The sequence below is a fragment of the Anser brachyrhynchus genome (assembly GCF_964034855.1).
Source record: "Anser brachyrhynchus genome assembly, chromosome: 20".
Classification (NCBI taxonomy): domain Eukaryota; kingdom Metazoa; phylum Chordata; class Aves; order Anseriformes; family Anatidae; genus Anser; species Anser brachyrhynchus.
The window spans coordinates 5,326,373-5,351,122 of NC_137713.1; the positions used below are offsets into that span (position 1 = coordinate 5,326,373).

Consider the following 24,750-nt stretch of genomic DNA (forward strand, 5'->3'; position numbering starts at 1 on the left):
TCTATTCCAGCTTTAGTGCAAGCTTTCTGTACTCATTTCTTGTCTGCCCGCAGCCTAAATTTCAGTTTCTCATCAGAAATGGGGTACCACAAGCCTAGCGTGGTGTAGAAGGGAGGTCCTGGGCAAATCCTCTTAAGGTTGCAAACGTTTCTAACGCTTAAATTTGTCTCCCTTTGTCAGCCTGGACTTTCTTGTACAAAAGCAACGTTGTGCAGCCTCAGCAAGGCTCATCGGCTCTCCCTTTCTCACCAGCTGCGTGAAAGACAGACCCCAGTAAAACAATAGTACCAACAGGAAAATAAAGACCACTCCCTTCCCATGTCCTCTTAAGGAGGTGTTAACTTCAAAGTCTGGCTGAGTTCAGTCCTTGTGACCGCTGAGGTTAATTACATTCAGTGGCAAGAGCAGACACCTAAATAGCTTCTTAAAGCTCTGCTTTCTGCTCCTTCCTCTCCTCCTGCAGGCATCCCCACGTGGGCCGAGCTCTGGGCAGCCAAAATGAGCACCCCTGGTGCTAAGATGCCTTGGGAAGATGGGGCTCCTGCCCTGCCACTCCTCTGTGCCTAATTATTTTGCAGGCTGTGTCTGTGCCGGCTTCGGGGTGTTATTTAGGGGTACAGGATCACGGGTGTGCCATTAGTGCGGTGGCAGGGCGCTCCGAGCAGCCTGAGCTCGTCTTTCTCCTTCGTCTCCAGGTGCTATCGCGGGTGTACCAAGCAGAGATCAGTCTAGGTTTTAGTACGTTTTCTGCGGTGATGCTGGACGTTGTGGTTTGGTGTTTGCTGGAGGCTGTTGTGGTGAGTTTAGTGTAAGTGGTATTGGAGGAACATCGTTTTCCCTGCCCTGTGCACGATGGAAAACCCTGGTGCCACGGTCCTGCAGTGAGACCGTGTGCGTGCCCTCCTCTGTCACACCAGATCGGAAAGTATTTGGCAAATTGAGCTGCCGGGGAGCAGTTTGTGGGGCAGCAGCGGTTAATTCCCACGTGGTTCTCCATTTATTCTGGGTTATTTTCCTGGGGTCCCAGCCGGGACCAGCCAGTCCCTCTGTGGGAGGAAAGGAGCGGCTCCATGCCCGGGCAGGCGTTAGGGTGTCGTGGGTAGCTGGGTCCTCGGCTTGTTTGGTTTGGAGGTAGAGAGGCCGGTGAACTCCTCCCTCTTCGGATCAATCTGTTTGTCTTTGAGCAAAGTCTCCATTGATCTCCGGATCTGCCCTGCCTCCGGGGTTATGGCCACAGAGACACGATTGCGGGGCAAGGACAGGGACGAGCTCGGAGCACCTGCCCTGGTGCGTTCCCTGCCCCGAGCTCCACGAGCGGTAAATCCAGCGCGGGCAGCACGTGGAGAAAGGGTGAGGCAGGGAGATAGCAGCTGCAGTGCCTCCGTCTGCCCGCCGTAAACTTGTGCCCGTGGTGCTGCTGGTGGCAGTGGCTGCGATCGGGTCGTGCGGATCCTCGCCTCGGGCTGGACATCGGTTACGGGAAAGCCTCGAGGTGACCTCCAGCAAACCGGCCTTCCTGTGCACGGTTTGTCCAGCGAGTACAGTGACCCTCCTGCCTGACCGCCAGAAGTGTGTGCCGGCAGCGAGGTCCTGGCCGAGGAAGTTGAGCTCCTTCACGCGCCCGGGTTGCCTTTTCCCCGCAGGTCGGGGTGCTGGGAATGTTCTGGCAGGGCCGCTGGTGCATGCTCCTGTCCTTGGATGCTTTTCATGTTGCTTCCTGTACGCTCCCACTCCGTGCTTCCCTTTTATTTTTTTTGTACGGGCGGAGAGGCTCCCCTGGTCATCCGACCCGCTTGAGTGTAAGACCCGGTCCCCAGCGTGGCTGCCTCGGTTGGCAGCGCCTGCCGCTCGGCGTTCGTGGCAGTGCCTGCCACCCGCTGCTGCCGCGTCTGATGTAGCAAGGTGGAGCTGAGTTAGTTACGCGCCGGTGGGTTACGCCGTCTGGTTGGAGCCGGGGACGTGAGCTTTGTGGGGGAGGCTGCGAGGACCAGGAAGGAGGGATGCTCTCGCTCAGGGGCTTCACTCCCCCCTGGGTCGGAACCGAACCTTCATCCTGGCGTGGCATTGCCAAAACCCTCGTCTCTTTGAGGCTGGGTCTGCTCCTCGCAGGTGGTTTGGTCCTCTCCTTGAGAAGAGGAGCCTGGGAGTATCTCAGCTTTATTTCCACTGAAATCAACATCTTCCCCTTGCTTTACTCCTCCTTTTAAAGACAGCTGGATGAAACGTTTCGTTCCACAATTCTTGCCAAGGCTTTGCAGAATTTCACTCTCTCGGGGCAGCTGTGATCTCCCAGGCTGAGGGTGCCCGTGGCTCGGAGCGGGCTCTGTACGGCAGCTCTTGTGCTGGGGTGCTCACTAGCATCCTCCTGGCGAGCTGAGCAGAGGGTACGCGAGGTCTCGTGGTAGCAAAGACCACGTAGGTGGAGGAGAGAGGAATCTGCAGCAGTTTTCCTCTGCTGCCTTGCCCCTGAGTTCCTGCCTGCGCTGCCGCTTTGTTCCTTCGCGGCGTCTCGGCTGCGCCACGTCTCTGCTCGCATGAAGAAGCAGAAGAGCGGCGTGGAAAATAGAGCGAGGCAGCGTGGGCCAGCAAGGAGTGGCGTTCGCCGGGCTGGTGAACTGGGTCAGAAGAAACAGCAGAGCTGTGAATTCAGCAGTTCCCCTCCTTTGCATCAGGAGGAGGGAGAAAAGCCGTGGTTCTCCCTCTCCCTCGGCGGGAAGGGGCTAGGGCTCAGTCGGTTGCCTATGGGCTGCTGGGCAGAAGCTGATTTAATTATACAAATCTCTGCTTTTTCCACTTGGCAGGAACTGCTGCCCAGTGGTATAATGATGAGTCTCTGCAGCATCAAGTTTTTAATTTTTGCTTTATTTCCTGGACGATCCCTTAACATAATCGTTGTGTCCTGCGGAGAAGTCAAGCACGGATGGTCCTTCTGTGTTATTTTCTTTTTTAGCTGTTCAATTTAGGGACGATTGTCAGTTTGTGTTAGGTTTATAAGAGCAAAGAACATTGCACAGTGCAGAGACGTTTGTTTGCAGGGGCATTCTCTCTAGCAAGGAGAACGTATATAAAAGTGCCCATCTTAACGAGACACCACATAAAGACTCCTTTCCCCTCCACGGTTACGTACCGATCCTGCTGTAAAGTTTATTGGCCCATGAGGAATCTCAGTGCAATTCACCAGGGTGCCTTGGTCCGGTCCTGACATCAAAGCCTTCCCCGCAGCCCCTGTGCTCCAGTGGCAGCGCCCACGAGCGGCTCCTTTACCCGCAGCTCCGTACGTGGATGCCCAGGGGCTGCTCTGCGCCTGCTGGCTCCGGGCTGGAGAGGCCAGGCCGTGGTGGAGCCTCGCGGATTGTGAAAGCCGCGGAGAAGGAGAGGTTGGACACGGCTTTGGAGGTGACCTCATTCGGCCCCTGGCTCGGAGCAGGGCCGGCTTTGAAGCCAGGTTGTGCAAGGGTTTGTGGATGGCAGTTATTTACCTCCGGCTCGTGCTGCTGGCCTCGTCTGACGGCAGGAGGTACCAGGAGCGTCGGGAGCAGTGGATGTCATGGACAGCTCGCTGGGGGTGCTTGGCTTGGTAGGTGGGTCAGGCTGAGCACCTGCCAGCAGCTGCATCCACGTGTTTAGGATGCACAGGGTGCTTCGCACCACCTTCTCCCCTACTGCTCCTTCCAAAGAAGTAAAGGAAGGTTGTTTGGAGTCTGAAAAGGGTTACTCTTATTTTTTTGGTCTTCAAAAAATTGATGGTCTTCAAATGATGCATCTAACTTCACGGTGAATGGAAAACCCATTCTGCTGGAGGGGATTTTAGTAGCTGGTTTGCTTTATTTCTGGGGACTCACCCCTCGGGGTGCGGGAGCTCGTGTCCCTGTTAGGGGCTGTTGCTTTCCCCAAAGTGTTTCGGGTTCCTCGGTGAAAGTAAAGCACTGCCGCTATTGTGAGGCAAAAATAACAGACCTTGTAACGTTCGGTCGGTCGGGGCCTTCCTTACAAAAGGCTTAATTGTGCAGAGAGGACAGGTCATATTTATTTGCATGCAATTTCCTGCCCCGGGGAGCTCGAGGTTGTAGGGAACAAAAGCCAAAGGGACGCAAGTCGACGCTGGGCACACGTCGTGCTGGGGCCAGGGGTTTTGTTGGCTTTTCTCAGCTTCTTTCCCTTGTGTGGTTTACCTGTTGCTTGCGTTGCAGCCACACAGCGCGTTGTGTTGTTCAGTAACCTGTTGCCATCTCTGCTCCCACCTGTTGCAGCCGTGCTCCCCTCTGGCAGAAGGGAGGCTTTAAAGATCGCTACTGCCGCGCGTGCTCCTCCTCGTTGCTCTCTTCCATAATGATGCCTCTTAATCTTGGGCGCAGGGTACAGTTAGCGTCTTCATAAATATTCTAGCTCATAAATGCAACCTGAGAGCGGCTAGCTATAGTTATTTTGAATAGGTCTCTGAAGACCTGCTGTGACTTAATTTTTTAGGGGCTTAATTTAAACGGAGCAGCCTTCTGTCGTTTCTTAATGTGAACGAGGAGAACGTTTAACTTTCCTGTTATTCCTTAGGTAAACAAAGGAAGGCACGTGCTCTTCCAGTGAGGTCTGGGATGGTTGGGTTGGTTTTTGTGCCACGTGTGCCATGGAGGGAAACTGAGGAAAGAGCCACGCGCCCCTGGAGCATCGCTCCGCGGTCTGTGCCGGTGCTGTGTGGCAGTGGCCGTGGAGCAGTTTCGGCACCGAGGGCTTTGACGGGAGCATGCTGTGAGCCACGAAGAACTTGCTTTGTCCAGCACTTCTTGTATCATGCATGTAACGCGTCGGCTCGTGAAAACCATCTCTGCAGGCTCCTCGTTGAGGCTGCAAGGCGTAAAGCAGCGCTGGAGGCAGAGCTGTAAATCCTGGAGTTAGGCTGCGATCTGTAGGAATAGGGGCTGGTGGTGACATCTCTAACTCAGGGTTCGGTCGCCCGATACCTCCAGCCGTGGTACAGCTGTCTCGATGCCTTTCATCGCCAGATCCCTGCAGTCCTGCTGGGGCTGGGCTGTGCGGGGTGGGTTTTGTCCAACAGCCCCAGCGCAGCGGTGGTGGTGTCGCACCACACTCCAGAAACTAAAGCCTGTTTGGGGTTGTCTCTAGGTACCACCTAGATGCACCTAGTAACAATGGTCTTCTCATTTTGTCTTCACAGAAATGGAAATGATTTGGAATTTGCAGAAGCAAGGTAAGGATGTTGGGAATAACAAACAAACCCGGTCGCTCTGTCCTGCTCTGACCTCCGGGACGGGTCTTGAGAGCTGGCCGTGCCGGTGTCTGGAGATGCTCGAGATTTTGGGCGTTTGCTGTTTGCATCTCCTTGGGTTTATCTGTGCTGGGATCTCTGAAAGCCAGGACAGCAAGCTGTACCGTGGCTGTGGGAGGCTCCGAGTGAAGCAGAGCACCTGAAAGAAAGAAAAACAGGGCCAGTCTAGATTTCATGAGTCTTGCACATGTGCATGTCATAATCGTTTTATTTGTCTGGTGCTGGGCGTCACACCCAAGATTAAGCTTTAGATTTGGGTACCTCCCCCCTATTTCGTCTGTGACCACAGTGTGGGGAGAGCATTACAGGGGGCCTTGTGCTGCCCATGGTGTTGCTGCACGGTTATGCAACGAGGGGAGCAAGTGCAGATCTGCACGGAGCTGGTGACCTGCCTTAAATTGTGCCTCTTTTGGGGGTGGGAGGCTTTTGGTTACAGCTGAGGATCTTGCAGGTCTGTTGGGAAGCCACGGGTTCTGAAAGTAGCTTGCCGAAAACTTAGGATTTTGCTTTCTTTTCCAGATCCCAAAAGGATAATCACCTACGATGAAGCCATGGATCACCCGGATCAATGAAGGTAGCAAGACAAGACTGCCTGTTATAACCTTTCTGCAGCACTCGTGCTGTTCGTGGGGGACAAAAGGCTTTTATGCTCCTTCTAAATCTTCAGTGCAGCAGAGGAACCATAACTAGAATCACAGGATAATATATACAAATATATAATATAGTTATTTAAAAATGGCGACTGAAAGTAATTAGACTTCTTAAGGAATCTGAAAATTTATTTCAACGAGACTACACACGTGATTATTTAATCTCCGGTACTGAATAGATTTTTTTTCTTTTTTTTCGTTTTGTTTTTGTTTAAAGAGTGAATGCAAGTGATTAACAAACACAGACTCGATTTACAAGCCCAGTTCTAAAGTTCCTGCTGTCGTCTACATGGGCAACAGCAACCCACTGGAGAGGCATTTCCACTTGACAAGGTTTCTGTTTCTTGTTCTGTGACTGTAGTGACACACTAATCACAGGGAAATCAGGATGATTCACCATCCTTCATCTCCCCTTTCCCTTCCACCTCCCCCCCTTTTTTTTCCTGTTTTGTTTTCCATTGAATGCTGGAGAAACACCTTGAAGTTTGCAGAGTTTTTTTTTTTTTTTTTTTCCAGAGAATTATAACACAGGTTTTTGCCAGGAGTAAAGCAGCCAGTCCTATTTTGGGAAAATTGTCTTAAAGCATCGTTCTTCTGGGGGAAAGATGGTAATACTGCAGTCCTAGGATGCATGGTGAAGTCACACAGTTGACCTGGCTCCGGTTACACGTTGGACTATTGCAACTGAAGAGTTGTTTCGTTTTAAAAGACAACATGGAAAACTTAAATAATTGGTTTAGGCATTTAATATGGTTTAAAAAAAATACAAAACAAAAAAAAAAACAGCAAACACCACTGTTCCCACAGGTTAATGCCATTGTATTACTGGGAGCAAAAACAAAAAAAAAAATCTCTTGCTTTCAACGTAGGTGCTTCATACTTGCTCTGTCTGTCTCCTAACACTACGTGTGCTGGATTTTTTTTCCCATTTTCATTGAAAAACTGAAGTGGAATTGAGTTCTGCTAACGCTCACCCTTCTTTAATTATTTTTTCTCTTAAAAAATTGAAAAAAAAAAAAAAGGAGGAAAAAAACCACAAAAATTTTAAAAAGAGAAAAAAAAAGAGAAAAAGAAAAATGGGAACTTGAATCCTTTTCAATTTGTCCGTAGATCACCGATGGCTGGGCTCCCCGCACCTGCCCGTTGGAAACGCTCTTTTATATTTTAACGCAGTCTGTGTATTTCCGGGCTCTGCTTCTAATTATCTCTTAATAAAAATATATTTTATTACAAAAATGGAGGGCTTAGGAATGAAAATAATAATAATTAAAAAAAAAAATAAAAAAATCCGAAAGAAAGGAGAGCTTTCTGGCAGTGGTAGAGAAGGCTGCTCAGCCTGCGGGCTCCAGCTGTGTAACCCGCTCTGTCCCGTTGCAGCTTGTGTGTGGCACGTCCAAACCGTCTGGGGGCTGCGTGGTTCTCGGGGGGGGGCTCCCGGTGGGAGGACCGCAGGGTCCAACGCGAGAGCCAGCAGAGAATAATCCTGAAATGAAAGCAACCCCGAGGGGTTTCCGGCCCCTCCGAGCTCAGCGCCAGCTCGCGTGTGCCTGGGCACCCAGCTCGGCAGAGGTGCTGAATCCTCCGATGAGGCTGGATCCTATGGGGCATTACAGGAAGCAGAGAAGCCCAAACCTTTTGCCTACCCCTCGTGCTTAGGTTTATCCACTTTCTTTTTTTTTTTTTTTTTGTGTTAACGACGAGTATGTAGCATGCGTTTTTAATTGTTTTTGTTCTTTTAATGAGATTGTTCCTGGATGAAGCGCTTAGGTTCACGGTGGGACAACGAAACTTAATTCTGTACCTTTTGTAAGATTGCTAGCTTTCCGCAATGCTTAGTTTTAAAAGTTTGACTATGGATTGCCTACTCCATTTTATGTATTAAGTGCTATATAGTATAATACCCTCGTATGATACTATATAGTAGCGATGTATTGTATCAGTCCAAGCTCAGAAATTTGTGGTTGGCCAGTCGCTGATAGTTCTGTTTCACCTATAAACTGTATCACCCTTGCAGGTGTGTGTAACTTGCAGATGTACAACATGTTTACAGATGTGCCCTACATCTAGTCCTCCTACGTTCCTATTTTTACTTCTGTCGAGTCTCCCAACTGCTTGCCAAAAGTCGGAATCGCCTCCCGCTCCGCCGCGAAAGAGCTGGGGCGTTCCTGAGCTTTAAGGTGTTGAACAAACTGGACAACGGGGCTGGTGGGAGGGGTGAGGGAGAAGAAATCTTTTTTTATTATTATTATTTTCAAAATGAAAAAAAAGCGTTGAAGGCTGATAGCAAAGGTTCCAGTTTGTTTTCCTGGCTTTAAGGCTCTGCTGTGTATTTATTTGCCTTGTGTAGTCACTTGTCGCCTTAAGGGCTGGGTTCCATTACAAAAAAAAAAAAAAAAAGAAAAAAAAGAAAAAAAAGACAAAACCAAGACCTGTTTTGCTCCCCTGGGGGTCTGAGCTGTCCTGGTGCCCTGCCCCGGCTAGGAGCTCTGAAGGAAGCACGGTGCACACACGATGGGTGGGTTCGCTGGTCCCCGACGTCCGTCCCCGCTGCTCTGTCTCGCGGCCGCGTGGCCCCATGCTGGCCGTACCCGCGTAGAGGCGCCTCCTCCGCTGTGTCTGTGAGCATCCCCTCTTCAAACACCCGTCTGTCTGTCTGTCTGCACGAGCTCCTCGGCACGTGCTCAGCACTACGTGGTTAGGAAACCCTCTTTCCGAGCTCTCGCGGTTGCAGCCCGCCGCCGAAGGCAGGGCAGGTTTGGTTAGGTAGTGCCCGGAGCCAGGCAGGACCGTGGAAGAAGCTTTCTCTGTGCTTTGTGTAACTCGCCCTGTCCGTCTGCAGTCCTCCCCAAGTCCTCACACAATTCCTTACTGAGCACTTATTAAAAATATCTTAAGATTTAATCCGTTTTCTGATTATTTTTGTGTAAACTTATAAAAAAAAAAACAAAAAAAAAAGTTAAAATTGAGCTGTGACTAATTTTAGCGCGTTGAATTAATGCTAAGGTGTTCCTGATCGGTCTCGTGGTTTGTTTGTTGGACTCAGAGTATTAGTACTGTAGCATAAACCAAAAACAGCCCGCAGGGGGTGCGCAGCCCCCTCCCCGGGGCTGGGCGCGGGGGCGTCCGCGGCGCGAGGAGAAGGAGCGTGCGTTCATGGTGCCATTGCTTTCGTTACGCTGAGCTGAGGAAGTTCAAAACAAAACCCCTTGAATGTGTGTGGCGCTGGGAAGCGGCTCTTAAGGGTGAAATCACGACCTATTTTTGTAATGGCTACAAACTAATTCAGGTTAAGGCTTCTTTCACCTTTCTGTTCTCGGTGGAGGCTCTACGCGTCCCTTTCCGCCCGGTTCCCCTTTTTTTTGGCTTCTTATTTATTTGAGTAGTGATTCCTGCCCGAGGCAGGGGACGTGCGGGTGCGTGGGCATCCCTGCGGCACTGCTTTCTCCTCTGGACGGAGGCTTGGTCTTTCCCCACCTCTCCTGCCTCCCCGGCAGGTCCTGTAGGGTGTCTTTTGGGGTCTCGTGTACCCGAGGCTCGGGCACGTGCTTTCTTGGCGGGTCGGGGAGCGCTTGGTCTGCTTCCAGAAGCTGCTCCGTGCTCTCCTCCTCCAGCAGTGGTTGTGCAGAGGAAGGTCCTCCAAGCCCCTCAGTCCCCTCTTCTGGGCCTGTTTGCCAGGTCTTCAGCTTTCAAGGTCTGGTTGCGTTTTGGTTTTGTTCGAAGCCCATCTGCAAAACCCATTTCCGAAATCTCTCCGATAACGTGGGTAGCTCCAGTGTGTGCTTTCTGGTGCTCACCCGCTTCAACCCGTTGCCCTTTCTGAACCGCCAGCCCCGCTGTTTGCCTTCCCTCGCTGCCGTGAACTTCTTTTAAATGTGAATTTTCTTTTAAAAGAAAATTCTCTCCGGGTTGCGAGCATGCCAGCTGTTTGACGGCCAGGGGTCGGTAACAGGGAGAGCCGGCTAGCTAAATCAGAAGGGAAATCACTTCCTGCTCGGAACAAAATTTAGAGATGGAATTTGTCCTCTGAGCTGTGTGTGTAATGAGTGCTTTTCACCTTAAAAGAGGGCATCACCTCAGCACGACAGCATCCTTTCCAGAAGAGGCTGGCGGGTGACTGCGGGAGCACCTCGGGCTGATTTCGGGACTGCTGTTACGCAGCCGGTAGCTTTCCCCTGCATCCAGTTTTTGCTCTTGATTCAGCATTTTCAGTGAATTGCCAAGGTGTCCGGAGCTTTCAGGAGTCTTGTCCCTAGAAGATCATTCTGTATGTGTGTGTGTAGTGATTTGTTTTCCGTGCAGAGGCTGTTTACAAGGGAGATGATTAAGGTCAAGAGGGGAGGGAACGAGGCTAACCGTAATTTAAAGCTGCTACAAAATTTCGCCCGGGTGCAGAAGGCAGAGGAGGTCTGAGGCTGGGAGACGGCTGGCGTGAGGAAGGAGCGAGGGTAATTCTGGCTTCGGCCACCACGAGGACGAGGTGTGTTCCTGCCTTTCCTTGTGAAAAAGCCCCAGCGCAGGCAGCCGAGAGCCGCGAGTCTGGACTCGGCGCGCAGGAGCGGAAGATCTCGGTCTCCTCTGCCGGCTGCGCCGCCGTCCGGAGCTTACAGAGCTTTAGAAATTTGCACAATTCGTATCACACCACAGGGTAAGGCTGGCTTCCTTGTATCCTGCTGGAGGTCCTCGCGAGTGGCATCGCTCGGCAGCGCGGTGCCAGGAGACGCGGGAGCGCTGCGCGCGGCCGCCCCTCGGTCTGCTCCGGGAGCAAAAGTCGTTACCCGTGCTTTCGCCAGGGGATGCCGACCTGTATTAATCTTGACTGTTAATCAGAAAGCTTCATTACGGCATGTCCAGAGCTCTAAAGCCATTTTGTAAGATAGCAGTGTCCCTTTTCTACAGCCTTATTAACGAGTAGAGTATCTTTAAAAGAAAAAGAAAAAAAAAAAACTACTTCATTTCTTTCTGTGGTATGAAACTCGTGTACTGCGAACATATGAACGTTTAGCAAAAATACAACTTACAGTTTTCTTAAAAAACAAACAAAAAAAAAAACAACAAAAAAAACTGTCTGCTTTCCATACAGTCTTTCCTCAGGTGCTAAATAAGGGTTCCAAAAATGGATACTGCTTTAGGAGTTTCTGCTTTATTCTTAAAATACATATTTTTTTGCTTAGGTGTTGTAAAGATATTTTAACAAGAATGTTTTTTTTAATGTAAATAAGATTATGCGTCTTTAATTTTTTTGTTTTATCTCCTTTTTGTCTATATTAAATAGTCTAATTTTCATTTTATCCTTTTGAGAAGGACCCTCTTGTGACCTTCCTCGAAGACATTTCATTGAGTGTTGCTGCATTTAAGAATGAATCTACAACTGTTCGTGTCTTGGATTAATGCTGCTGCTGCTATAAGTAACCCTGAAAATCAAGAATGTGTGATGCACTTTTTTACGTGACCATGTAGTTCCTCTGAGGATAGTTGAACCCTCCTGTAACACAGCCACTAACTGCGGGGAGCTGGGAGCTGGGGTGTCGGAGAGGGCTGTACCTGATCCTGGTGCTGACCTACGGGAATTTCTATGCAAACGCAAGCAAAAGGAGAACTCTTAACTTGAAAGAACACTGTGCTTTTTTTTTTTTTTCTCTCCTTCCTTTTCTCGAGCTGCTATTGGAAGGGCAGTGCAAATCCCCGAGGTTTCCACCTTCTCCTTCCTCGATGGCTGGCGGTGCGGGAAAGATGCCTGGGTATTTGTGAGGTCAAAAATCTCAATGAGCTATTGTCTCGTCTCCGCTTTGAATATTTTGTTTTCTGTTTGAATAGATCTTTGGAAGGAAATTGCTCATCTCTGGAAAAAAAAAAAAAAAGAAAAAAAAATTAATACTTTATCTCAATGTGAAGTTAACCAGCAGTATTAAAAATCGCACGGCCTCCTTCCTGCCTGGCTGCCTCCCCGAGGCTGGCGCCGTGTCCCGCGTCCTCCCCTGCTGCAGCCCGAAGGCATGTGGCACGAGAGGAAGGGCCCTGGGGCGCTGCCACGGGGTGTAGGTGGCTCCAGGACCTCTTCTTCCCCGTAGGCGACACCCAGGCCACCAGGGCTGGCAGGGAGGTTTGCACACCACGGAGAAAGAGTTTGCTGGAGAAGGTAGAGAGAACTGACTATCTATAGAAAATCCTCTAAAAAAAAATCTTAGTAAAGTGAGGGAAGGTCTAAAGTTGTGTAGGAAGAATGCTTTGGGATTACAACTGCCTGGAAAATAGTGTATAAATGCCGTAGACCACAATTCCCCGCCTGCTTAATTAGTTTATCCAGCATCATCTTTTGGCCAGCGTTTGCTCTTTTACACACGTGCGTGTGTGTCCATATCCTGAACGTGCCTTGCGTGTGTGCTCGGTCTGTCTAAACAGACCTTGCAGTGGCTCGCGAGCTGCCGCAGGGCGCTGCGTCGGAGAGCCGGGCTGCTGGCTCGCCAGTCCCCTAACTGTGCCCCATCTCCCCTAGCCAAACCCCATCTCCCAGAACCATGCCCCATAACCAAGCCCCATCTCCCATAACCAAGCCCCATCTCCGGTCGGGGAGCGGTCCTTGTCCCTGTGGCCCATCGGGTCTGCGGTCGAAACGAGGCTTCGAAGCCAGTCTGGATAGTGGCTGTCTTACAGTTTGGGGAAAATGTCCTATGGGATGGCACCTTTCCTTTCCTAACATGACCTGTTTTCTGCGACTTTTGAGGGGAGTGGGGGTGAGAGAAAGAATCTGCTTTGCTGTTCTCCTGCAGACAGAAATAAGCGTTGCAGTGCTTTGCCTGCAGAGCAAAACCAGGTGAAGGTCCAGAGCCAGCGCCACTCTGGAACTGGGGGTTCTCTGCAGCAGCCGGGATTCCCATTGCCCAGGGGATTTATTCCCTTCCAGGCTGTGGTTCTTGTTACTGTGGGTTTTTTCTTTTTTTTTTTTTTTTTTTGTAAAGGAAAAGTAAACATGCCTTGCTTACAGTTAACGAAGTAGAAATGCTTATGTTTGCAGTCAGTGACTCAGAATATGAAGCTGTGCAATTCTTGTTTCTTCATCTCTCTCTCTCTCCTCGCCCGTCCGTGTGATTTCTGTTAGTCTTTCCGTACTTCTGCCACTGTAAATGTGAAAGCTTGCTTGCATTATTTTTTAGAAATGCATTTTGCACACTCGGGTTTCGCTGAAGCTCCGTGAAAAGGTTAGTTTGAAGCAGATGAATAAAGCTATGCACATGTTTTGAAAGTTTAATTTGTGTCTCATTACCAGAAGTGACTTATCTGCCCTCTTTTGCATTCCTGTGCTGTCATTGCCTACATTATCTTCACCATCTCGGAGGGTATGATGTAAGGTGACAGTTCTTTGCTGACAGCTGTAGCAGAAAACTGGCGCTTCTTGATTTTTTAGTAGCCTCTCACTCCTTTGCTTTCTGTCTCTCTCTCTCTCTCTCTGTATATCTATATAAATATATATATTATTTTTTTATTTTAAAGAGCCTACTTTAGTAATTGGAGGGAGAGGGGTGAGCTGGCTTGTTTCGGATACACTTTGTGCTGTTGGATGAACGAGTGCCCTTTTTTCTCTGGTCGGGAGCGCGGTGGCCGTACCCGCGCCGGCCGTGCTCTCGTGCCACGCGAAGCAGCTTGGAGGAGGGGATGGAGATCTGCCCGCCGCGTTCGCCGCTGGGCAGGCTGGTGGCACGGGCAAACTTGAGGCTTCTAACGGCAAAATAACCGAAGAGAAACCCTACCGTTTTGTATTCCCACTGTGAGCGAGAGGGACGGGCTTCCTCGCTGTCCCGCTGCGGGTGTGTGTGCGCGGGGTGCGTGCGGTTTGTAGCAGCTGGAGCGGAGCAGGGGCTCCCTCCGGTCTGCGGGGTGAGAGCTTTATTTCGGCTTTGTTTTCATGAGTTATGTGCGTTGGGTTGCAGGTGCCCCCTTTGAAAACTTGTTGCATAGCCCAGAGCCTTTGTGCAGAGGCGTCTGGATTTTGTGACGGGAGAAGGACCCCGACAGCTTTCTCCCCGTGTTCCCTTCACCATGGCAGAAATTTGTACTAACTTGACAGCTTTTTTTTTCATACAGAACAGGGCTGCTTTTCTATCTACCATCACACGTGTACTTACACACCTTCAGTGGCTCGCAAGCCTCCGAAGGTCCTCGACTTGTTTACTCGGGGGACGGATGCCCCTCTCTCCCCCTCCCCGAATACTTCAGTGTTAGTAGCGGTGCGAAACACCACCGCACGCTTCGACTCCGCACTGGGCTGGAGAGCTCTCTCCAGGCAGACCCGCAGGAGCAGGGCACGGCTCTCCCGGGCAGGAACCCTCTCCTCCTGCCCTGCCGATAGTTCTCATTTCCTTCAGTTCCCTGGTGTGTATTAAAATCGCCGCGAGGGGTTGTGCTCTACCTGCTCAGGAGCTGAATTACCTCTGACCTGCGGAGAGGGGCAGCCCCTCTTTGTCGTCGATGTTGTAGTGTGCAACCACACGAAACAGGAAAGGTCGGTTTTGTTTTCTTCTCCCCTTCCTGGTATTTTTGAATAGGTTAATGCACTCTGTGTGCCCAGCTGAAAAAGTAGGCGTTTTCCCGGTCGTGAGAGGGTGGCTAGAAGAGTTAGTGTAATACCTGCTGTAGCTGTGTCTGGCGCAGCCCGCTGCGCTGGTATGGGTGATGTCACGGACTGTAAGGATAGGTAATGTCCATGAGCTGTAATGGCATGATGTATCTTTACCAATGATGTCATACTTCACACTAAATGTTTAAGAAAAAAAAAAAAAAGTTACCTGAATTTTGTTTATTCTGCACCAACAGGTCTTCAAAATTTATCCAAATTTTATTATTTTATCAGGAAAAAAAAAAAAAAGAAATTTGTGTAGATCGAATACGTTAAGACAGACAATAAGTGATGTAAATTGTTGAATAAAAATTTTAAAGTTTGTCGGCGTCGGTGTGACTTTTTTTTTTGCGCTCTTACGGAGCATCCCCCTGGCCCTGGGGATGCTGCGCGGCTGCTGGCCGGGCAGCGCTGACCACGGAGCACACGCGTGGTTGGGGCTGTGCCTATGTGAGTGGCCGGTGCTGGGCACGGCTTGGCCTCGTGGGGGTTGGAGCGAGGTGTCCCGTGCCTTCACGGGCAAGGGGAGGGCTGGGAGGAGGAAGGGAGCCCTTTAGGGGCCGCATTCTGGGATGGGGAAGTGGGATTTCGATTCCAAGCGCACAACAGCAAACACCCACCGAGCTGGTTTTATCTTTTTCTTTCAGTCACATTTATTGGCAGTTGTGGCAGCTGGTACCGTTTAGGAGTGTTGTTCCATAAGCAGTTGCGGTACAAGAAGGGGTTGTTATTTCAGGAGGGGGGTATTAGCACCAAAAGGGAGCCGGTGAGCTTTAGAAACCTTGCAAAGATATGCTCGAGAGTGGGGGCCGGGCGTCGGGCAGCTACTGCTGGATGCGCCTGATGGACTGGATCTGGGAGGTCTGGGCGTGTGATCCCCACTCTCTCCAGTGCTTGTAGTCTCCCCCGTGGTGGTCGGCCTCCAGGACGTACTGGTAGCCGCGGTACCCGGGATACTGGTAGCAAACCCAGCTGGAAGAAACGGAGTCGTCAGGCGGCCGTAAGGGGAACGAGAGGTAAGCAAGGGAGTTACGGGGCGTCCCCCCTCCGGCTGTGATGGCCGTGCTTTGTCCCCGCTGCTAAGCCCAGGCACGTCCGTGCTTTGTGGCCCTTTGCCCGTCACTTACGCGCCGCAGGGGATCTTCATGGAGCCCACTTCGTTGTTGGCCCAGCCCATGGCCTGCAGCGAGGGGTAGTCGTCGCTTATCTCCCACTGGCGGCCGATGAAGTTGTCTTTCTCGAAGACGGTGATCTTGGATTCCTTGTGATTCTGGGACGGAAGAGCAGCGGGTGAGGGGGAGGCAGTGCTCCCTCCCCAGCCACGGGCTGGGGCAGTGGCACAAAGGCTGCCCCGCCGTGCAGCCCGGTTTGGAGGGTTTCCTGCGGGCTGTGTGTGCAGCCCAAGGGATGGAAGCGTTCAGAGCCCCCAGGGCTGGTGTGAAGGTGCTGGGGCAGGGTCAGGGCCTGTCCTGGGAGGTGTCAGCAACAGCTCTGCTCATGTACAGCAGACACAGAAATTCCCTTTAAAGCCTTATAAAACAGGAAAGCTACAGCAAATCCTGCTGGGCACTAGGGGAAGAGTTGAGCCCACTCTAAGAGCCTCCGCTACCTGCAAAGCCCCTGGCATAGCAGTTTTGCCCTTCCTAGCCCCACTCCCTTGGTCTGAGGGTGCTGCCTGGGAGCCTTTGCTCTGCCTGGGCTCAGAGACGTGCGAGCTGGGAGCTGTTGTGCAGCCCGGTGCTGCCTCCAACCCCCTGCCCGGCTCTGTGCTGGGGCAACAGAGGATGCTGCAGCGCAGACACCTGGGGGCAGCTCCTGCCCTGCCCGGGGCAATTCCTGCCCTGATTGGGGCAATTCCTGCCCTGCCTGTGCCTCTGCTGCTGGGACAGGAGGCTGCAGCCAGCCCAGGAGTGGGGGCACTCACAGCAGAGCAGACGGGGCGGAAGGACATCAGGCGCTCGATGTGGTAGGCGTTGCTGCCGCTCCAGGCGTCCCAGCGCGGGTACTCTCCCCTCTCCAGGATGAACTGCTGCCCGCAGAAGCCGGTGTGCTCGTAACCGACCCAGCTGCAAAAACAGAGCAAGGGCTGCCAGGGCTTCCTGCAGCAGCTCTGGGCATCCTGCTCGGGGCTGGCACCGGTACGTGGATGTAGGTGCAAGGAGGAGGTTGAGGTCTGGCCTCCGCCCGCAAGCCCGGTTGCTTGGGAGGAAAGGAAACGGTGCTGGATGTGGGCAGAGCACCCGGAGAGGGTGTAACAGCCTGGCTGGTGCCTGAGAAGCGTTCAGCATGGCAACACCAGCATCCCCTGGCTGCAGTGGGGGTGGGATCCCACCCTCAAGGGGCCCAACCTGCAAACCTTGGTGGTGGTTCGCTTCCCCAGCAGAGCTCGGTGGCTATCTGCATGGATTGGCATCATGTCAGGGTGCCAAAGGACATCTCCAGCAGGGTGTCCTCTCCCAAACACCTCATTTCTGACTTGTTTCCTAATTACAGCCTGGCACAGCTGGAAAGACCTGAATTCCTCATGCCCAAACTAGGCAGAACCAACCTGGCTCTGGGCAGGCCTGGGAGCTGTTGCCTGTTCCCTTTTTGGGTCCCTCTCTGCTGAAAACAACAAGGAGGTGAGAGGGACGCCTCCACCCCACAGGACGCAGTTTGCACACCCACGAGAGCCTGCCCAGCACCTGCCCCCAGCCCGGGCACCCCACGGGGTGCAGACCCTTCCTGGGCACTTCCCTGTACAGGGACCAGGGACGGGACATCCACAGCTGAGGGAAGCGGGGAGGCAGAGACTGGGCTGGGGGCTGGAAGGAGGGAGGCACACCGCTGTACGGCCCGTGGTCCTGCTTATGGGGTACAGGGGATGCTGAGGGGCACGCTGAGTGCAGGGTTTTTAGGTCTTGCCACTGACCAAAACTCAGCCCTGATCCCATGCCCTGCAGTCAGCCTCCTAGTAAGCAAGGTGAACAGCCTGGCTGGGAACACGTCAAGTGGAGCAGTGAGCTGATTACGGCGCGAGCACGCATGCTGCGGTAATCCCATTAGCATTACAAATCCTAAATATAGCAGTGCAAATCTATCTTGTCTGCTTCCCCGGCCCCAGCGGGATGTTTGCCATGGGGACTGCTCCTTACGCACAGCGTCTCAGAGCAGCTCGAGAGCTGTCTCGCCTGTTACAGGAAGGTTCCCATGCGCAGGGAGAACCCTGGCTCTGCTCCATACCCTAACAGTGACTGGGGCAGCTCAGCGCAGGCTGCAGGCAGGCTCTGGTCTGGCCCTGATGAGCAGGGCTGGGCCCTGGGATGAGAAATGGGGTTCTTAGGCATGGTGCTTCATGGGGTTACACGGGTGAATGGGCACCAGGCTGAGCTCGTGAGCCAAGAGCCCCTCACTGAGCACTGGTCTTTGCTGCATCCTCAGGCATCATTCATGCTGAGCACTGGGGAGCTCCAACCTGGCTGCTCCCAGATGCAAGAGGCAGTTTTAGATGAGGCCAAAGGTGTTGCTGCTGTCCCCTGGCCCTGTGTGTCTAGCGTCCATGCTGGTGCTGCCCAGAGCTCGCTGCTCTACCCTGGCAGGGTGGGATCCCCGTACCTGGCTTCCCCTGGCTGCAGTGCTTGGCTCCAGCTCAGTGGGGTGAGACTCGCCGGCCCTGCACGTGCTCAGGCACCCCTTGCCCCGCCAGCCCCCCACCTGGGAAAGCATCCACGCCACGGGCAGCCGGGTACTCACGCGCCACACTCCACCTTTAGGGAGCGGATGTTGTCGAAACCACACTCCATGATGTTTGGACAGGCCGAGGTGAACTCCATCCTCTTGCCCTGGAAATTTTCTTGGTCGTATACGGTGATCTGGAACAGAGAACGAGCTGCCAAGCTGCGAACTGCCTGGCAGTGGCCCCGAGAGAACCAGCACCTTTTCAAGACAGAGGGTCATGCTCCATTTGGGGAAGAGCCGGCTGGCATCCCTGGCCCTGCAGTGCCCTGCCTGGTGCTGGGGGAGCCGCACGCCGGCCCCTGCTCCGCTCTCCTGCTCACCCCTGCGGAGATCAGTCCCCAGGGCAGCAGTGCCGTCCGGAGCCGTTCTGGGACGGGCGGGTGGCAGAGCTGTGGCTGGCATTTCTCCCGGCCTCTGCTCTGAACACTCTAGGGCAAAGAGGATTAACGGGGAAAGGGTGAGGGGGAACTCCCTGGGGGCTGCGGCTGACGCTGTCCTCTCCATGCTTTGGCAGGATTTTGCCCTGCTTGCACACGTGCTTCTCCTTTCCCTCTCGGTTCCCTCTGTGAACTGGCTTTGTCCCCAGTGCTGTCACCATCCCTGGTGCCCTCAGGGCTGCTCTCCACCTTGCCCTGCCATGCCCACTGCCCCCTTTGCAGCCCCTGTGCCCTGCTGTCCCCTGCCCACCCTGCCAGCCTGCCCTCACCCACAGGGGAGGGCAAATAAGAGAGTGTGGCTTTGGGGGACTGCGGTAGCTGCCTGGCACAGCACAAGTTGTCACAGCAGGGCACAGCCAGGCCAGGGTGCTGCAAAGAGGCTTATGAAACCCCCCGGGGGTGTTTGAGCAGGCAGGAGGCATGCTCCTGTGACTTTTTTTCTTGGCTCCCTCGGCCTCGCTCCCTGCGGTGCAGCTTTTCTGGCTGGGGAGGACTGGCTTTGCCCCCTCCCTGTCTCCCACCTCCACACCTGAGAGGCAGCGGGTGCAAGGACATACCTTCCAGGGGCCCATGGGGACAGGCAGAGGGTTTGTCTGAGCCATCTTTGCTGCTGGAAAGGTATCTGGAGAAGGAAGGAAAAGCAATGGGTGTTGCAGAGCACTGCCACGCATCCCCCTGCCCGCTCACGGGTCTCTCAATGAGACCCTCGCCAGCTGCAGGACGGTGTGGGGGGCACAGCAGGTGGCTCCGAGACACAGACAAAGTGGGGTCCCCCTCCTGCCCACAGCCTGCCCACCACCACCACGGGGCCCCTTCCCTCCTCCCGGCCGTGGCACGGAGCCCATGCACCCGTGTCACGCCGGGATGCAGTTCTCGGTCCACTTCTTCCCCCAGCCATGGCGAGGAAACCCCCTGAGCCATTCTGGGGAGCAGACTCTGCCCTATTACTGGAGAGGTCCAAGAGACCCTCCGCTCCCATCCCTACCCTTGTTATGCCTCCCTTGGGCACTCCTTCCTCATATCGGGACAGCCATGGCTAACAGCCCGAGGTGCCAACCGGGGTGCTGTGCCCCAGCCAGGCAGGTGCCGGGCACGGAGATACCTCACACCGCGGGGGCTCTCTGCCACCCGCCATGCCCGAGCTGCCAGCAGGGACGTGTGGGCCCTCCAGATACCTCTCGCTCCTCTCCTGCCACCGGAGAGGAGCATCCGCACAGCGGCAGCAGGGCGAGAGGGGCTGGGGTGGAGCGGGCCGGCCCCAGGACTCACCTAGCTCAGGCGGTACTGCTGCTTCGCCCATGTCATGTCTGCCTACTTCAGCGGCTCGGCTTTTATAGGGCGCTGCCGGCCAGGAGCTGCTGCCAGCATTTGCGGAGCCGTCAGCACAATGCTCTCGCTGGCATTGTTCTGCTGATCCCCAGAGATTTCAGCAGCTCATCCCCATGGTCCCGGCCGCATTCTTGGGGAAAAAAAAAAAAAATAAAGGAAAAAAAAAATTGATCATAACAAAAATAATCGGGGTGGCTGTTTGCACAGATAATCTTGGGCATGAATGACTCAACATTTTGACTCTTCTGGCATTTTCCAGGAGCAATGCACTGCGCCATCACAGGGCTGGCCTGGCCCGGGTGCAGGTGAGCACGGGGGGACAGCGTGGCAGCGTCTCGGTGAGCCTCGCTCCACCGGCCACAGCGGGTCCCTGCCTCCATTCCGCGTGCCGTGGGGCGGCGCAGGGGCTGTGGGGCAGCCACAAGCCCCGTGGCAGCAAGGGGGCTGTGAGGCTGCTCCTTCCAACATGGTGGGAGCTGCGGGGCCCCCTGCCCACGCAGCCCCAGAGCCACACCAGGCCCTCGGTGCGGTGCTTGCTCCCTGAGCTCACACAGCGCCGCCATGGCCTTGGTGCTGAGCCCGTGGGGGTGGCAGGGCCGCCATGGGCCTGGGCGGCGTTATAGGCCTCGCGGTAGCCATGGCAACCTGGTGCACCTAGGCCTTAAGCCTCACAGTAACCATGGCAACCAGGTCCTGCTCCCCCTTCCCCGCAGGGCTCCCTCAGGGCCATGGCGGGGCGGGTGGCGCAGGCTGAGGGTGCCATGGGGGATACAGGCTGCAGTGCCATGGGGGATGCAGGCTGTGGGGGCCGTGGCGGGCGTAGGCCGAGCCGCCGGGGGTCAGGAGGCGAGCGTGGCGGCGCGGGCTGCTGCCTCAGCGCATGGCTGCCGGCACAAAGCGCCGCCCGCGTCTGACTGCCCCTTTTGTCCTCGCAGCACAAAACAAAGCGCCCCGTCAGCGCGGCCTGCGGCCCGGCCTGGCGCGTGGCCTGCGGGGACCCCAGCAGGGCTGCGTGGCCGGGATGGTGTGTGCGGGGAGATGGGGCACCCCTGCTTTGGGGTCGTCCTTGGGGATAGGGATGGGGACCCCCCGAATTACGGGGGTCGGGGTGGTGAAGTGGGGGGAAGCAGAGTGCTGCTGAGGTCTGACACTGACACAGTGGCTCATTTTGTTGCTACATCCCAGCAAATTCAGGGTGGGGGGCGGCTGCCCTCTTGCCAGCCATTGAAACAGCCTTCAAAGTGTCCCCGGATGAATTGGGGCACCCACCCCAGCAGCGTGCGCACCCTGCTCTGCTCACACACATCCTCCAGCCTGCCTTCTGGGGACACTGCCAGAGGGGCATGTGGGCTGGAGCACGTCCCCAACGCCCCCCAGCCCCCTGGGCATGCCCTGGGCACGGCTCCGGCCGCCCTGTGGGCATGGAGGCTTTGCCAGGAGCTTGGTGCCGCTAGAGGGAGAGCTCACCCCGGTCAGGCAGCGCTGCAGCTGGCGCATGCGGGCGCGCAGCAGTGTGCAGGGGGTGTACGGCACCGCACACCCCCTACACCCACACACAGCCGGCCTTGGTGCCCTCTGCGAACAGAAAATGCTGCAAATGCTCCTTGGGCAAAGCCTGGAGCTGGCAGCCAGCACCGGCCACAAGCAGGGTGGGGGAGAACCCCCCCCTTGTGCACCCCATCTCGGGCATGGCCAGAGCGTAGCACCCAGGGGTGCTGCAGGTCCCCCTGCAGCTCGCACCGAGCCCCTCCTGGGGGCAGATCCCCCCGCCGAGGACATGGGAGGACGGGAGCGAGAGCCTGGGGAGCCACCGCTGCTGCCACAGTGCTGTCGGGTCCGCGGGCTGTCAGGAACAACTGGTTTTTCTAGATCCTGGAGACTATAAAAAAGCAGTGACCTATTTAGCAAACCCCGTGGCGCTGCGAAACAGATGCCTCCCCTCCCAGCCCAACGCGGGGCCCTCGCTGCTGTGGCCAGACGTCTGCGCCTGACGCGGGCACTCCAAAATGCTGCCAGCACCCGCTGCCCCCCATAGAGCTGTGCACAGCGCGGGGAGTTTGTTGGGTGTGGGTTTTGCTGAGGGCCGGTAAAGCCCCGCACAGCTCCGTGCTGAGGGAGAGCTGCTCAGGGCAGGGCTGGTGGGGTCAGACAGGATCCCGCAGACGTGTGCTGGGCATTTTGCCATGTGCGCGGAGGTGTTCACCCCCGGGGAGGTGCACGAGGCTCCATGAGCCCCTCGGTGCTGCCCGGCGGCTCGGCGGCCCCAACCGACGTCAGCCCCAACCGACGTCAGCCCCGCTGCCGCCTGCCCGCTGCGATAAGGGAGCAGGAGCTGCCGCAGGCTCTAACTGTCGGCCGGGCTGCTTGCCGGGAGGCAGGGCACCAAGGTACAGTTGCAGGATGCATCCCCTCGTAGCAGGATAAGCCACCGCAGCCACCGACCCTCCGTCTCGCCCGTCCCCCTTGCCACTCTCCAGCTGGCCGCAGCTCCCTGCGCTCAGCGCCACGTGCCCAGGACAAAAGGAAAGCACCACAAAAGCAGCAGGCAGCTGCGCTCACGGCTGCTGTCCTCCATCGCTGCAAGGGCTGTGCCTCATCCGCCACTGGGCTCCGGGCCTGGGGAAGGCGCTGGGGGCAGATCCCAGTCCCATAGGTCCCAGTGTCCATGCAGGGCTTTGGGGCAGAAATGAATGCTCTGAATAGTGATTTTGGGAAGAGCTTGTGGCTGCCTGACTGTGGGGTCCCCATTCCCTAAGCTCTCTCCGGCTTCCCCAGGCTGCCAGCCCTTACCGTGCATGCCGGGGTGGCCCACAGGGGGTCTGCAGCATTTGTGGGCTTGGGCTGTGCCTAACCTCCCAGACACACTGCCCGGAGCTGGACACGAGTGGAAGGGGCATAACGAAGGCACTGCGGCTCTCGGTGCTGGTTGCTGACCACGTGCTGCCTCCCGTCCGAGGCAGCGGGCGTTCTCCAGAGCGATCAGCTCCCTGCACCCAGCCCTCCTGGGGACAGGCAGCGTGGGGAGAAGCACTGGCCGTGAAATGATTTCGCGGGGGCTCCTCCACCTCTGGCCTTGCGTTCTCCAGCTCAGCCCACACCAGTGCGTGCGGGGATCAGCCGGAAACCCTCCCCTTGCCAGGAGGACTGCCCTTGGTTGGATCCTTCCAAAAAAGGGGGACCCCCAGCAGCACAAACGGCCTCATTGCTCCCACACCCCCAAAGCAGCACCCTGTGCCAGCTGCGGGCACCGTGCAGGCTGTCCCCAGAAGCTGCTCGGATTCCTGACAGCACGCGAGTGCTTTCCAGCTTGCATCGCGGGGTGTGATGTGCCACGGGGTGGGGACTGCGTGTGTCGGGGTGTTACAGGGGTGTGCCATAGGATCGTGTTGTGCTGCACTTCCAGGGGGGGTGCGAGCCTACTCTGTGTGCACGCAGTAGCGTGCACCAGGCTGTGCAAAAGTGTGCGTGCGTCCCTCTGTGTGCTGGGGGTGTTGGGGGGGGGGTGGGTTTCCAACCCAGCTTATGGCCAGGTGGGTGTGTTGCAGGGTGCAACGGGCTGTAAGTGCACTGGGGGGTGTGTGTGTGCACTGGGGGTGTGTGTGCAAGCACCAGGGTGTGTGCGTGTGCACTGGGGGTGTGCCTGCACCAGGGTGTGTGTGTGTGTGCAGTGGGGGTGTGCATGCACTAGGGTGTGTGTGTGTGTACTGTGTGTGTGCACTGGGGGTGTGCCTGCACCAATATGTGTGTGCACTGGGGGTGTGCACTGGGGGTGTGCATGCACCAGGGTGTGTGTGTGTGTGCACTGGGGGCGTGCCTGCACCAGGGGGTGTGTGTGTGCACTGGGGGGGGGTGTGCAAACACCAGGGCGTGTGTGCGCTGCGTGTGCGCTGCGGGCGCGTGCAACCCCTGTGCGTGCGCGCACCGCGCGTGTGCGCGCACGGGGGTGCACGCGCACCGGGGGCAGCACCGCATCCCTCGCACCCTCCCGGGGGGGGGGGAACCGCGCCCCCCCGCCGCCCCTCGCCCCCTCCTGCCCTCTCCGTCCCGTCCCGGGCCGCGCCCGGCGGGGGGGGGGGCGGCGCGCGCAGAGCCGGCAGTGCCCGCCCCGGTACGGAGCCGCCCCCCCCCGCCCCGCCCCGCCCCGCCCCGCCCCGCGCCGCCGCCGCCGCCGCCACCGGGGCCCGGCCCCGCCGCCGCCGCCACCGCCTCCTCCAGCGCCGGGCCCCGCCGCGCCGCCGGGTGAGTGAGCGAGCGCCCGGCACCGGCACCGGCACCGGCACCGGGACGGGGCTGCGGCTCCTGCAGCGCCCCCCCCCCCCCTTTCCCTTCCCTTCCCTCCCCCGGTACGGGCCGCGCCGGTGTGCGTGCGCGCGCGCGTGCACCCCCCCCCCCCCCGCCGGCGTGCACGCGCACGGGGCCCGTGTCTGTGCATCCTCCCCCCCCCTTCTTCTTTCCTGACCCCCCCACGCTGTGCGCTGCCCCCCGGGGGTGCCCCCCCCCCGTGCCGAGCCGTGCCGCAGCACCCCCGGGGTGCCCCCACCCCGTACCAGGAGCTGTGCGCGCCCCCCCCCATGGGAGAGCAATTGGGGGTGGGGGGGGAGGGTGCCGTGTCCCTTTTTTTTTTTGGGGGGGGGTCTTTTGGGGCAGTCAGCCTGCTCCTGCACGCAGGGGTGTCAGCAGGGTGAAAATGCTGGTCTGGGACCCCCCCCCCGTGCTGCCAGGGAG

The 24,750-nt window shown here is 56.0% G+C and overlaps 2 protein-coding genes across 13 annotated transcripts in view; one reads left to right on the plus strand and one right to left on the minus strand.

The window, feature by feature from the left end:
- NUFIP2 (nuclear FMR1 interacting protein 2) overlaps positions 1 to 14,864 on the plus strand; it is a 42,566-nt gene extending 27,702 nt beyond the window's left edge. For 9 of the 11 annotated variants that reach the window (XM_080563308.1, XM_080563316.1, XM_080563312.1 and 6 more), the window contains 2 exons: positions 5,171 to 5,203; positions 5,801 to 14,864. In XM_080563308.1, coding sequence (XP_080419434.1) covers positions 5,171 to 5,203; positions 5,801 to 5,853 — 86 coding nt within the window. In that variant the 3' untranslated portion in view covers positions 5,854 to 14,864. The remainder of the gene's footprint in view (positions 1 to 5,170; positions 5,204 to 5,800) is intronic. The other 2 variants (XM_080563309.1, XM_080563310.1) reach the window with 2 other exon arrangements.
- CRYBA1 (crystallin beta A1) lies at positions 7,575 to 23,503 on the minus strand. 2 transcript variants are annotated; one of them, XM_080563323.1, is made up of 6 exons: positions 19,966 to 23,503; positions 19,254 to 19,318; positions 18,275 to 18,393; positions 16,467 to 16,608; positions 15,670 to 15,812; positions 7,575 to 15,514 (listed from the first exon to the last, which is right to left on the minus strand). In XM_080563323.1, the coding sequence occupies exons 1-6, from the start codon at positions 19,994 to 19,996 to the stop codon at positions 15,367 to 15,369; spliced, it is 648 nt and encodes a 215-aa protein (XP_080419449.1). In that variant the 5' UTR covers positions 19,997 to 23,503; the 3' UTR covers positions 7,575 to 15,366. The 2 variants fall into 2 exon arrangements, with proteins under 2 accessions (XP_080419449.1, XP_080419448.1); XM_080563322.1 differs by lacking the exons at positions 7,575 to 15,514; positions 15,670 to 15,812 and having other exon boundaries at positions 15,825 to 16,608; positions 19,966 to 20,155; positions 23,061 to 23,503.
- Positions 23,504 to 24,750: the final 1,247 nt, after the last annotated feature.